The 13,874-nt window shown below is 41.3% G+C and overlaps 2 protein-coding genes across 2 annotated transcripts; one reads left to right on the plus strand and one right to left on the minus strand.

Moving 5' to 3' along the window:
• The first annotated feature begins 1,402 nt into the window (after positions 1–1,402).
• glb1l (galactosidase, beta 1-like) lies at positions 1,403–6,799 on the plus strand. Its single transcript, XM_018702368.2, has 16 exons — positions 1,403–1,616; positions 1,952–2,121; positions 2,225–2,375; positions 2,749–2,809; positions 2,892–2,986; positions 3,070–3,250; positions 3,336–3,394; positions 3,486–3,607; positions 4,182–4,222; positions 4,325–4,443; positions 4,541–4,615; positions 4,706–4,795; positions 4,921–5,034; positions 5,231–5,362; positions 5,749–5,976; positions 6,117–6,799. Exons 1-16 carry the CDS (start codon positions 1,548–1,550, stop codon positions 6,312–6,314), a joined length of 1,905 nt encoding a protein of 634 aa, XP_018557884.1. The 5' UTR covers positions 1,403–1,547; the 3' UTR covers positions 6,315–6,799.
• On the minus strand, positions 6,771–13,836 carry ankzf1 (ankyrin repeat and zinc finger peptidyl tRNA hydrolase 1). Its single transcript, XM_051071814.1, is given in 21 exon segments — positions 6,771–7,128; positions 7,223–7,293; positions 7,382–7,549; positions 7,633–7,744; positions 7,875–8,058; positions 8,061–8,159; positions 8,252–8,383; positions 8,495–8,662; positions 8,848–8,949; positions 9,036–9,258; positions 9,545–9,698; positions 9,848–9,957; positions 10,059–10,270; positions 10,359–10,461; positions 10,557–10,672; positions 10,753–10,906; positions 11,292–11,951; positions 12,036–12,157; positions 12,236–12,373; positions 13,339–13,439; positions 13,684–13,836. Coding segments are annotated over 16 exon segments (2,205 nt in total). The 5' UTR covers positions 10,877–10,906; positions 11,292–11,951; positions 12,036–12,157; positions 12,236–12,373; positions 13,339–13,439; positions 13,684–13,836; the 3' UTR covers positions 6,771–7,001.
• Positions 13,837–13,874: the final 38 nt, after the last annotated feature.

The raw sequence follows: 13,874 nt of genomic DNA on the forward strand, positions 1-13,874 counted from the left end.
GGTGTGTGTGTGTGTGCTACCACATGGACACAATGACAGGCCAGCAGGCGGATGCAAGCATTATTAGCCCAAATTACCAGGATTAACAGCTTTGTGTATACATGACAGACAAAGATAAACTGTTGTTTCCATTACACACTACAACATCAACCACGTCTCTCCCACTTAACTTAAGAGCTCTCTCTAACCATAATGGTGTGCAGGAAAAAGCAGCACTAGTGTCCCCAAGTCAATTCTGATTTTCTTTAAGTCAACACACTTGGAAACATGCAGTTAAACAGACAAATAACAGACCTTAATGACAAGTTGAGTCAAGGACAGAGGGAGTAAACAAAATGGTATATTAACAAAAGGAACCTCCCAACGTTAAAATATAACATAAACATTTAAAAAATAAAGCTTCCTCGTTGTATATATAGATTGTATATAGATTAAAATCGTGTGGGTCAGTTTGAATTTGAACCGAATTTCCTAAATTTTCTTATGACGTCTGACATTGTCTCATTTTGGACATCTGCGCAGTTTGGTTCACAGAAAGTATTGAGGTGCCATCTAGTGTCCTTTACAAGAATGTGAAGTCACTACTCATCAACCTAATTCAAAGACCGTCTGCAAATGTATTATTATGATTTCATGATTTCACCACCATAACGAAATGAAGTGTCTGTTGCGGAGGCCTGGTATGAAAAAGTACAAGCCCCTGTTTTTTGAATAATTTTTGAATAAATGTACATTTTATTGTTAAAGGTTGACATGAAATCATCATTCAGACAACATGAAAAGATGCACAGACACAGAGCTTGGTCCTGCAGCTGTAATAAAGCAAACCATTCCTGAACTGGCTGCTTTGTTATCACGCCATGCCAAACACAATGGGAATTGTTCTCAGTCTACATAATGCAGGGTATGACAGCAAAGCATTATATCATATGACTGTCTTGTGTTTTTTTCTCCTTACTTTATACAGCTATTTATTTAATTTGATCATTATTCGTTTTTAAGGTGCTCCCTGTGTTGACATATATAGAGACATCAGCTTTGTTACATTTTAGATGAGCAGATGACAGATGAAATGTTTAGCCCTAACAGTGACATCTTGTGGTCAAACTCTAAACACATCTAAAAGTGTAAATCAAATTCTTTTTCATCATTTGTTACACATATACCCCAGCGGATATTTCTTTATTCTTCCTTCTCTTTTAAATTACACTCTTCAGATTTGTTACAGTTAGAAATAATTAGAAAATTGGAAACAAAAATGAGGGCTGGATTTGTTATGCGAGGTTCACCATGCGAAGCTCACTGTCAGCGGAGGTTATTGAACGATTCGTTCTAGCAGGGGTGGGTTGAGATGAATTCGGCGGAGTTTAGGACCCTGCAGATTACCACTGAGGATCACATGACTGTGCTTTAGAGGCGGGCAGGACGTTGGTAGTCAGGCATGCAGAGAGGAAGACAGCTAAACTGTGCCAACAGACATAAAGTTGTAACAGTGTTTGAAGAAATGAATTAGTTACAGGTTGAGTCGTTAGAAGAAGGCAGCGGACATGGCTGCTGCTGGTGTCTTACTCTTCGTTGCAGTGAGCCTTGCCTGTTTATCTGTCAGTGGAAACCTGGTAAGATGTAAACAAGAAGTTGACTAATTTAGGAATAGAGAAGTCACCTGATCAGTCATAGGTCTGTAGTTCATGGAAAAATATTCTACCAGTTTTTTTTCTATTTTACCTTGATTTTATAATCGGGAAATTCTCTTTGAATTCAAGTAGATGTCAATATAATAGATAGAGATGATATGACAAGAGACAGTTATAACATCTGTATGAACTGGTGCCAAATACTGTACTGTGTGAAATGGAAATTGTATCTCACCCGAGAAAGTAAATGCAGACTGCTACCTGTTTTAAAATGCACTCTTTCGCTCTCAGAGCAGTCACTATACTATCTCTTGCAGGTCTCTGGAGAAAGATCTTTCTCTATAGACTACAAACACAACTGTTTCCTGAAAGATGGGAAGCCTTTTCAGTACATCTCTGGCAGCATCCACTACTCCAGAATCCCACGCTACTACTGGAGGGACCGGCTTGTAAAGATGTACATGACTGGTCTCAATGCTATCCAAGTGTAAGCTGAACACATACATACAGTATATATATTCTGTCAGTGGGGATGTTCTGTCTTTACCTTTCTGTAATGGTTTGACTACATTCACTCTGCCTCCACGCAGATATGTGCCCTGGAACTTCCATGAAGCAGTACAGGGGGTCCACAACTTCACAGGGGACAGAGATTTGGAGCATTTTTTGGATCTGGCCAATCAGACGGGTCTCCTGGTCATCCTGCGTCCGGGACCGTACATCTGTGCAGAATGGGAAATGGTGTTAAAATTGACCTTTGCTTTGTTTATGCCATTATACAAAGTCTGATGACTAAAACAAATAGCAATTCAGAACCCATTCACTAGAAAATTAAATAAACCTAAATTCAGTGTTAGTAGTGTCAGTAAATCAGTATTTAAAATGTATTTCATATACACTTGAAAATACAGATGGGTGGCACTAACTGCATTATAATTTACCATTTTAGAGAGAAAAGAAACTGCGATTTATGAAATGATTACCCGGTTTGGCTATTAGTCACCTTACTAAGAAATCAGAAACATAATCTCCATCTGCTTCCTGTCAGTGTCCTTTGAGTGATGTTGTGCATCTATAACACAACAAATTTGCCACTTTCAATATTTCTTCCCAGGGTGGATTGCCAGCGTGGCTACTTCAGAAACCAAACATCATACTTCGCTCTGCAGACACAGGTATAACATGCACTTTTGTGTGTATTTGCCTTAAAAAAAAAAAAAAAAAGTAATATGCTGCTGATTTGTTTTCTTGCTGCAGATTATGCGCAGGCAGTCAGCAACTGGCTTGCTGTTCTCCTCCCCAAAATGAAGCCGTGGCTCTATATCAACGGGGGTAACATCATTAGTGTCCAGGTAGAGTACTGAGTGGGTACTTTTTTTTCCTCGCAGTTAGTATATTAATCTTGGATTGAACTGATAATCTCTCTTTACTGCAGGTGGAGAATGAATATGGAAGCTACTACGCTTGTGACTACAACTACATGCGTCACCTGCGGACTCTGTTCCGCTTCTTTCTTGGTGAGGACACTGTCCTCTTCACCACTGATGGAAACACAGACAAGGAGATGACATGTGGGACTCTGGAGGGATTATATGCAACAGTAGACTTTGGCACAGGTGTGTTAAGGGGATTGCAGCAACTACTTATCTGAACTTATTCATACAGAAATTTGCAATGTCGTATATTTCCTGCTTTATTCAGACACCAACGTAACAGAAGCCTTCAGCCGGCAAAGACGGTTTGAACCTCGGGGCCCCCTGGTTAGTTACATGAATTCTTGTAATGATTTACATTCATTAATTGCTGACTCATCCAACTAAGCAGGGAAAAATGTTTTAAATGGCGTTTCAGGTGAACTCGGAGTTCTACACTGGCTGGTTGGACCACTGGGGAGATCAGCATGCTGTGGTTGATGCTCAGAAGGTCAGCAGGGTGCTAGGAGAAATGCTAACCATGGGGGCCAACGTCAACATGTATGTCTCCCCAAACTCTCAATTCTTCCAAGGTTTCCTCCTCTCTGGGCAAATTTGGTTAAAGGATACGGCTGCCGTTGTTCTGTATTTTTGTTGTTGTCAACAGATCCTACGAAAAGACCAAAACCAGCATAGCAAACTTTACTAAAAGAGGAGGAGATAGCACATCTAACTGGGGGCTTTTTTCAGCTGCAGATTAATACATTTGCGTGCCATAAACACTCAATGCAATTACTTCCTGTAATGTCTTAAAATAAACCACAGTGCCTGTGGTCATTGTAATAAAATAACCTATCATCAAGTGTGTTTAGTAGTAGTTTTCATGCAGTGTGGGTGGTCTTCAGCACAGATGAATAAGCTACAACAGGCTGTGGGATATCACCAGTGGGAACAGTTTACTGCTGGTTGTGGTCTTTAAATTGGGTTTGTTGACAATAAGAAAAATATCACCTGCCTGATCCTTTAAGATGCATCAGTCACCAACTTTGAGCTCCCAAGAGGTTGAAGTCACCTGTTTGGTTGATGAAGATTAGATTCCCCTGAAATATTACAGTCTCCTCCTCTCTCTTTGCAGGTACATGTTTGAGGGAGGTACCAACTTCGGCTACTGGAATGGTAAAGTACATTGCCTTCATTATCACCATCTCAGTGTTGGAGAGAAAGGCTCAGCTTGTGGTGCAATCATCTCTTTGTAACTCTCTGCCCCTCTCTTCTAAGGTGCTGATCATGACACTAGGTTCCGCTCAGTGGTGACTAGTTATGATTACGACGCCCCACTGTCTGAGGCAGGCGACCCCACTGAGAAGCTGTTGGCCATCAGAGATGTCATTAAGCAGGTACAACTGATTGAACTGCTGCCCGCTCAAGTTGTTTTCCTGGTTTCACTTATACACTTGTTTGTGATATGATTAATTAATCACTGTTTCTTTACAGTTTAGAGATATTCCGTCTGGACCCATGCCACCAGCAACTCCCAAATTTGCCTATGGCTTTGTTACACTGAGAAAGGTAATCCTGTTTTATTTCAGGAAATATTTTGGAACGTCTAATAGCACAAAAGTGGTTTGTTTGATGTTAATAATGGAAAAACTTTTATAGGTTGGTAACGTCAGCAGTCTGTTAAACACCCTTTCGCCTCTGGGGCCAGTCAAATCTCAGCATCCTCTGACATTTGAAGAGATGAAACAGGTATGGTGTCTCTCTGAAGGCAACAACAGGGGGGAGACTAATGTTGTAGCAACAGTAAAACCTCTTGAAACATGGAGAACTTCTAGACTGTTGTGTCTGCAACCTGTCATGTCTATTGTGTTCAGTACTATGGATACATGCTGTATCGGACCACACTGCCCCGGGACCTCTCAGAGCCCACGCCACTTATCTCTCCACTGAATGGGGTTCATGACCGTGCATATGTGTCCGTCAATGGGGTAAGCCTTTACAATGAACTTTTGTTGTCCGGCCAGTCAGATTTCCAGATCATATATGGGGAAAATATCACAGGTCAACTCCAAGCATGCTTGTTCGTGTAATGCCTGTGTTGTGAAAGTTCAAAGTCTTGCTTGGTAACTTTGCATTTTTTTAATGTTCATACTTGTGATTAAGCGTGTGTGTCTGTGTGAACAGGTTTTTCGGGGCCTGTTAGAGAGAGACACAGCTCTGGTGATGAACATCACTGGACAGCAGGGGGACACTGTGGACATCCTTGTTGAGAACATGGGCAGAGTTAACTTTGGCAGCAAGATCAATGACTACAAAGTGAGTGTAACTTTTTTCCTGCACACATGCAGCTCTTTAATGCTTACACTCCACTATAGCAGTCTCTTTATTTCTTTTTCTTAGTGCACCAAAAAAGAAAGTATCTCTTGTTCATGTTAGATTGGCTATACATAAAAACTATATTGAATATTATCTTAAATGTTGACGTAACTGCAGTAACAGAAATCCAGATAGACGACTAATCTGCACAAGAACTTCTCCAAAAGGCAAACTCCCCATATCTTCACAAAAAATAAATAAATAAATAAGGACTGATACGCATAGCTCCTTAACTTTAAAACAACTATGAAAAATTGAGGACTATTTCCACTTGCTTACTTACATAGTGTACAAATGCTAGCTGGTAAACAGTATGTGTACCGCAGGGCCTCTTGAGCAACCTGATCCTGGGTAAAGATGTACTGACCGATTGGAAGATCTACCCTCTGGACATTGACGGAGCCATCGCTGCCAGATGGCCTCATTCAGACAGTCGAAAGTATTTCCCCACCCCTCAGAAAGAACCTTTACCTGGACCAGCCATCTACATGGGGACATTACAGCCCAATGGCTTGGCATGGGACACCTTTCTCAAGCTTTATGAATGGACGAAGGTAGTATAGATATTTTTGGTGGTGGTGTTGGGGGGGCCTTTTGGCTTCAGTACAGTTAATTCCTGTGTGGGTTTAACTCATCATTCCAGTGATACTATCATTTCATAATTTCTGATTTTAACATTGTTGTCTTCTATCAGGGTCAGGTCTGGATTAATGGTGTGAACCTGGGCCGATACTGGCCGGCCAGGGGCCCTCAACAGACCCTTTATATCCCAGGACCCTTGCTCAGCACCTCCCTACCCAACAACATCACAGTGCTGGAGCTGGAGGGGGCACCGGCACACTTACGAGTTCTGTTTATGGACCGGCCTCAGCTCAGTGTCCCTGTGCAATAGTCCTGACAGAGTGCACCGAGTTTTACTTTTTTTTTTTTTCCCCGACATCCAGCTGGAGAAATATTATATCCCAAAAGCTGTTTAAATCACCCTGTATCATCATTAGAAGGTGTGACTGAGTCAGAGTAGAATTACTCCTCTGGACAATTCACCTGACATGGGGAAACTGCGCAGAAGAACAATACTTTGCTCTGCATTATTTCTGTGGCATCATTATTTTTTTACCACTTAAGACTTCAGTGTTTAATATGTAGCCAATTCTTTACCAGTCACATTCCAGTGTAAACCGCTTTAAACTTTGACACAGCAGCTTCACAGTGAAACAGTGATCCAATGATGATTTTGTCCTTGAGGTTTAATATTCACTGAGGCCTGTGGAAAAAATAATAGTGATCCATAAACAGTATTACTCTTTTTTTTTTGCATTTGCTTTTTAACTTTTTCTGTAATTGCGGATACTGTGAATAAATTATAACTTTATTTCATTATGTTTTGATACAGTATATGCATCCAGTTGTCTTAGATCATCTGCTATTTTAAAATGATATTTGAAATGTGTGTTCAGAGTTGAAAATGAAACTAGAACATTGGCATGACAAAGTTACAAGTGTCTTCACAGAGCTGCACAAATTCACTTGTACTTTTAATGAGGTAGCTTCCTTCCAACTGAAAATTTCCACATGAGTGTTAGGTCTTTCCTGGAAGGGTGTTTGCTTTTCGATGTGCTTGCACGCAGCGAGGGGTACAGAACGAATAGTCCAGGTACTGAAATGGGATCTTCCCAAGCAGAGACTCTCCACACAACCAGCACCTCCTGGTGACAGAGACAAACCAACATAGTTTAGTAGACATCTCTGAGTGAAGTGCTGACTAAGCTCAATGACAGGATGGCTCCTGGGGGGTCTTACTTGACGTTAGAGAGGCTGACTCCTGTGGCAGCTACCTGCTCCGCTAACCTTTTCTCTGCTGCCAAAGCTCTCTGTAATCAACAAGCAGACAGTGAGCATTTCCAAACTTCCCCAAAAAAATATTGTTGAGTATCAGTGATCAAATGCACATTAACTCACTTTTTCACGATCAGTCAGTGATGCAAACCTCTTCTTTTCCTCTGCCTCCAACTCTTGTTTCCTCTTCTCCTCCTTCTGCTCCTTTTCTCGCTGTTTTCTCAATGCCTTTTGAGCCTTCTTCTTCTCTGTCTTTTTGGATTCAATCTCTGCTGTCAGTGGCCCTGGGACCTTGAGTTGCACAGGTGTAAACTATAAGTGCTCTGCTTGTATTTAGTGGGATTTGTATCAGACATTAGACCATCAATTCTTACCTGTGCCTTGCTGTAGTCATATTTGTCAGGATTCTCACCCATGTATTTACGAAAGACATTCCTTGTGTCTTTGTCAGGGGCGACAATATATGGGGTGTGCCCTTTGTTATCCCTGTGAAGGAATATTGCAGAAATAATGCTCATACTTAGGCACAGGTTTGTTGCATTTACTGTAATTGTTACAAATTGTCACACTGAAATCTTACTTGTATTAAAGCTGCCTATACTATTTTTTTTCATACCTGCAGGCTGGGTCTGCTCCTGCATCAAGGAGCAGCCTGACCGCTGCCTTTTGTGCAGCTGCTGATGCAACATGTAGCAAAGTGAACCCTGATGAGTCTATGGGCTTATTAAGGCGAGTCAGAGGACTTGGCACATCAGAGAGGTTGCTCTTCCAACTGCTCTCCACTTTCCACCATTTCTCCAGGGTAGCTCTAGGAGTCTACTTAGTGTGTCCACATCCCCGACCTTGCAGGCTGTAAAGAGGGCATCTCTCAGACCATACTCCCATGACTCATCAACGGTTTCTATAAAGACAGAGAAAGTCTAACAATGAATTCTGAGGGTGAGAAACTGGTGTAATGTGACAAACAGCAGCACAGAAAACGCCCTTACTCACCTTCCAGTTGTTTCTTGCTCTGTGGTTTCCTCTTCCTCTTATTCTTTGATTGTATCGCTCGAGGAGTGTCTTTTACTGGTGTAGCCTCAGGTACCTCCTCTTCCTTATTGTCTGCTTCTGTGTTACTCAATTCTGTAGTAGATGAATATGAAATTTCATAAACCCTGCAGAACTTGTGTGTGATAAATAAGCATCCCTTGTAGCTACAGCCACCTATGTGATGGCATACTGGACCAGACCTACCCTCATTTTGCATTTTGGTTTCCTCCTTCTTTCTCCTCCTTTTTCTCCTGTGCCTGGAGGGATAGATTTCACTTTCCCTGAGGTCCAGAGTTCCTAAAGTCAGCTCCACCATCTCCAGCTGGATCTCTCCACCCTCTTCTTTATCTGAGCTATCATGGTTTTCTTCTGCTGGTGCCAAAAATAAAAGGAAGTGTATAGTAATACTAAATTTCACAATAATATTAACAACTTTATGTTGAAACAGTAATGAATTTGCACCTAATTTTAATAAAGTATTTTTTGCCATGATATTTTATCTACATAGAGCTTAATAGTGTAAATCCACAGTATATATATAAACTTCTCAAACCAACCTTGCTCTTGATCAGTGTTGCTTTGTGCCACTGGTTTGACAGTTTTTTTCCATGCCTTCTTCTTAGACGGACTGAAGACTGCAGACATGTCTGTGTCTCTCCCTGCATTAAGATATTTTGATTATACCCTGGCTGTATGACAATGAGCAGACAACATGTTATTACTCTAAGTATGTTATTCATCTTACCATAAACATGAACTGTGGAAAGCACCTCGTGCACCCTCTGTACCTCTCGAAAAGTTGCCCTGCGTGTGGCAAAGGGAAGCGTTCGGACCCTGGGATCTTTTTTGTCAAGGGGGGCTGCGCGGCCACTAAAGAAGATGGTCTTGCTGTAGCTAGGGGCTCGTACAAATATTGCAGAGGCGTCCTTCAAGTATTCAGCCCACGTCACCAGAAGATCCTGAATGTCCTGCAAAAGGTTACAGAAGTGGTGTTGTGTTGAAAAATTACATCACTTTTAAAACTGAGATGCAGTATGAGAAATTGTAAGAATTCAGCCACACTCCCAGCTGGTACTACAGAAAAATGACTGCAATTCAGTAGATGGCCCTCAACAGGGTTATGTGGATCATAGAAAGCTATGAGTAAAGTACAACAGCCTTCAACTTATTTTGTCTGTATTCTGTAATTAAAGCAGAGCTATTCATAGCCATCACTAAAAGGGCGAAACACAGTTAAATGGACTGGAATCTTGCCTTGACTAGCGCTGCTTCATTATATCTCCTCAGAGCAGCTCCTGCAGACTTCGGTGTGTGACTGCGGTTCTGAGAGTCTCTGAGTCCTTGAGCAGTGCCTCGCTTCGCTCGCACTGTGTATCGGTGGAAAGTCTTGTGCTGGAGGACTTCTTTTCTGTAATACAATAATAAATACAATGTGTTGAGCAGGTGCTCACACAGCACTAAGCTGGCTGTTCTACTCTTCTCTTTCTCTTCTTGGCATTATGTGTAACCTTAAGTGCTGATACCTGACAGGCAAATACAAAGAAAATGTCCACTTACCCTTGGAATACAGCACCAGCAAAGTGGCCTCCACCTGTCATGAGAATGACCCACACAGTCTTCTTACTTATCGCCATTAGAGAGGATCCTACATCCTGTTCTTCATCTGGCTGAAATTTTACAGGAGCAGAACATGAAATTAGCATAAAAATCAAAGGTGTGTTAGCACACGGACTGCACACTGTATTGTGCTGTACCTGCTGAGCCTCACCTTCCCCTGCAGTATGCAGCGGTAGACTGACAGATACTGTCCTGCGGAGTTCTGAAAAGCCACCTTGCTGGAGAGCCGGCCGGTAATTAGTCCAGTTTCAGCTGAGCTCTCATTATCTGTGCTGGTGACATTACTGCTCGTTCCCACATCGTCATTATCTGAGCTTTCTTCGTCTGAATCGGACTCTGAGCCTGAGATACTTGACATGTCTCCTGTAAAGTGAAAATTAATTAGCTGTTTCAATCACTTTTATTTCCTGTTAAACTCCATGCTGAATGTGTAGGATTCTGGTTTCCTCACCAGCTCCAGTCTTCCTTTCAAACTCCTCCACTGTGACTGGTGGCAGTCCTGCCATTTTTTGTCTCAAGTTGAAGCGATGCCAGTCGAGCTTGTAGTGCTCCATCTGAAATGTACGCAAATGGTAACCAGAAGGCATGAGCGGGCTTCATTGCACCATTTTATCTTTGCTAACAGCACAGAGCAGTGTTTGATGATCACCTGTTCTTCACGATTAATAAAGGGGCATCTGCAGGCTGAGCAGACCATCTTGTCTGACACCTCTCTGGCCTGGCTGCACTCCCACTGTCTGTCATCCTCTGGGCATGTATCTTCCACTAGATTTCAGACAGAAGAATTAAGATTAATTATCTGCCTTTATTATAAACATGAACCCACAGCTACAGTTCATACACACCTTGTGATGGTGGCTCAGTGTTAACAGGCTGCTTCAGGATGGGGTCCACTTCTCTCAGTCCAGTTAAAGTCTCATCATTTGGGCGCAAATCAAAGATGGAGTGGTGGTCGGCATGAGTCGTCATTGTTACTGTTTTTTTGTTTTACTTCATGACCTATTGGGACATTAGAGACAAACAATCTTACTGTAAGTTTGAAGTTATCGAAAATTATACGTTTCGTTCGGAAACAGCCACAATAATTAACTACACCAGTCTGTTGTTAAGAGTTCAGTCAAGCTCCTCTTTGTGTCCGCCGTGACAACATGACAGTCATGAACCGGCAACAACATAGACATCAGTGTTACTGTTATAAAAGCTAATGTTATGTTGGTTGACTTGACCATATATTATGTCCTTTGAACGACACGTGTAGCAGTGACCAGCGGTGACTATTATCTTTGTTAAAAGGTTGTGCTGTTTTCTCTATTCTCTAACAGGTTGTTCTGTAACTTGTAAATAATATAAGTTACAATTAAGTAATTTAAAAATAGGAACTCACCATAAAAAGACGTCTCACAAGGCAGCGCTGACGTTATATTACCCTGTATTTCCTCATGCTGCTGACATAGTACGGAAGCCCCAAAGCGTCAACAGGGCTTCAATGAGAAGGCGTTCACAGACCAAAGGTTCCACACTAGCCCGTGTTTCCCTCAGCACTCAATGCACATTAATGGCACGTTTATATATTGTTGTTTAATTTGTCTCCCTTTTACCAGTATTTTAACTTGAACTTTCCCACCTGAATATTTCCTTATTTCATCCAAGGATAATGAAGAATAAACTGAGGAAATTTGCCGCTATTAAATGAAGACTCTGTCAGGTTGATACATTTCTATTTACACATTAGATGTATATAGAAGGCACAAATCTGTGTCATTTTATACATTAAACTCATATTGAGTGTGTCCAATACATCACTGGCCAATTATTTTGCACATGAGCTACTGGCTATTAAATACTTCTGAGATGATATCAAGTCAAACACTTTATTTAGGGCTATAAAATATATCCAAAATCCAGCTGTAAGAATTAAATGCAACAAAAAATAGAAAACAAATGTATCTGTAATTTTACAAAGCAAACTTTAAATGTTCGATTCACTTAGGCTCGCCTTGATTTTGCTTTGACTTGCTGCTTGGTGCGTGGATCAAAGCCTCTGCTGTTGGCAAGGAAAGACAGCATATTACAAACTGTATCTTATACAGGCTTACTAGTATGTAGACATCCTCCTTACTCCCCTTACCAGCCATATTACGAGCCCTGGCCTCTGCCAGATGTTGTTTCACCTCCAAAATTTCAGCATCGAGGCCCCTTGCCTTGTTTGTGAAACGCTCACTCCTTTCTTGTAAATCTCTTTTTTGGTTTCTGAAACATAATGAATGTACGGTGCAGGTTTGCACATTTACATACTTCTTTCTCTGAGCACACAGCACAGTACAATACCTGTCTTCAGAGGCTTGACCATTCAGTTGATCAGAGAGATGACTTTCCTCTTGCAGTATACAACCCATTTCCTGTAACATATCAACAACTTCACTCTTCTCAATCAACAAGTCCACCCTCCGCTCAGTTTCCCGGATGCTGCAAGTGAGAGAAGAACTTGTTGAAACTGAACAACTGCACAAAGGTCACATGGTCCAGTGTCACACTCTGTTGCATATTTGCATATTTTTAGTTTGTTTGGCCAAAGTTCACTCAGTTTGATCATGTTAGAAGGATGTGATTTGGGATTCCTTTCCGCAAAGGGCAGAACATTACACCTTTTAAACACAAGGGGTCCAATTTTAAAAGTGGTGGCATGTTGCATGTTACCAGCGATATGGACACACGGCTCGCTTTGCAGCTCATCTTGACCTTTGAGTTGAGATAACAACTGACACACAGTCTGAAGGGTTTTGACTTTCAACATCCCCTACATCTGTTGATTTTGTTCAGTTAATTCATTTTGTTCAAAAAGTGCTTCACTGCATGTGTGCTTGACAATTTAATTTGATCTGATTAATTCATTTCAGTGCTGGCATGGCAAAGCAAGTGCTTTCCTCAAACAGATGGCCTTTGCTGTTGAGTACAAATGTGTTATGCCAATACTATTTATTGGCCAGATTTTTTTTTAGTTCATTTGGATGTATAATATTTAAAGTACGTTTTTTTTTTCCTCTATGATTTTTAAAAACTGAGAGGTGCCTTAAAACAGCGAATACAGATAATTGATGTGCAATGTCCCCTGTCAAAGAATTTTTTTGAAAACTATTAGATCATGGAAGTTACCACCAGAAGAGCTAGATGGAGAGGAACGCTTGGGGGGCTTAGCTTTCCTCTCAGAGTAAGTCTACTGGGAAAATAGGGTGAAAGTAAAAATTGAAATGTTTAACCCAGTGCCTACAAAAACATGTGCTGTACCGTGCAGAACAAATTAACCCTATTTATCGATAACCACCGGCGTTACGTTGCACTGCAGTAACACAGAGGAGACACGTGTTCAGGTTAAAACACTTTTTTTTTACATTATAAACACTAAAGTTATCCAAACTAAGTGATAATGGTACCATTGAGTTATCTCTTCCTCAACATGCTGTCTTTGCCGTCGGACCTCGGTCAGCTTTCGACTGTTTTCGTGGATAGCGTGCAGCAACTGCTTGATGTGCTCCTGCAATTTTACAAGAGCAGTTACTTTGTTAACAAAGCGTAACTTAGTTTCATATGAAAGAGCTAACACTCGCTCTAATGTTGGCGAGCTGTCAGAGCAGTTTCTTTAGTTATTATTATCCTCGATAATTTGTAACTTTAGGATAAACGTATTTAGCTACAGCTACCGACATCAAGCACTCCAAGCAAACATTTAGCTAGGTTGCTAGCTAGTTAAGAGTTAGCCAACGGTGACATAAACCTACCGGAACATCTTCATGTTGTGTTAGAGATGTGTAGTCAGAAAAAGCGGTCATGGTTGCCTTATTTCTCTAAAACTCTCTTGCAGGATTTCTTGACCTGTCTCAGTGAGAAGACACTCCGTACTGGTTCAAGTAGACAAGTACATGCTCCGTTTTGGACTGCTTTTTAGGAAGTGCTTCCGGGTAGTTACTCA

Source organism: Lates calcarifer, linkage group LG1 (assembly GCF_001640805.2).
Source record: "Lates calcarifer isolate ASB-BC8 linkage group LG1, TLL_Latcal_v3, whole genome shotgun sequence".
Classification (NCBI taxonomy): domain Eukaryota; kingdom Metazoa; phylum Chordata; class Actinopteri; family Centropomidae; genus Lates; species Lates calcarifer.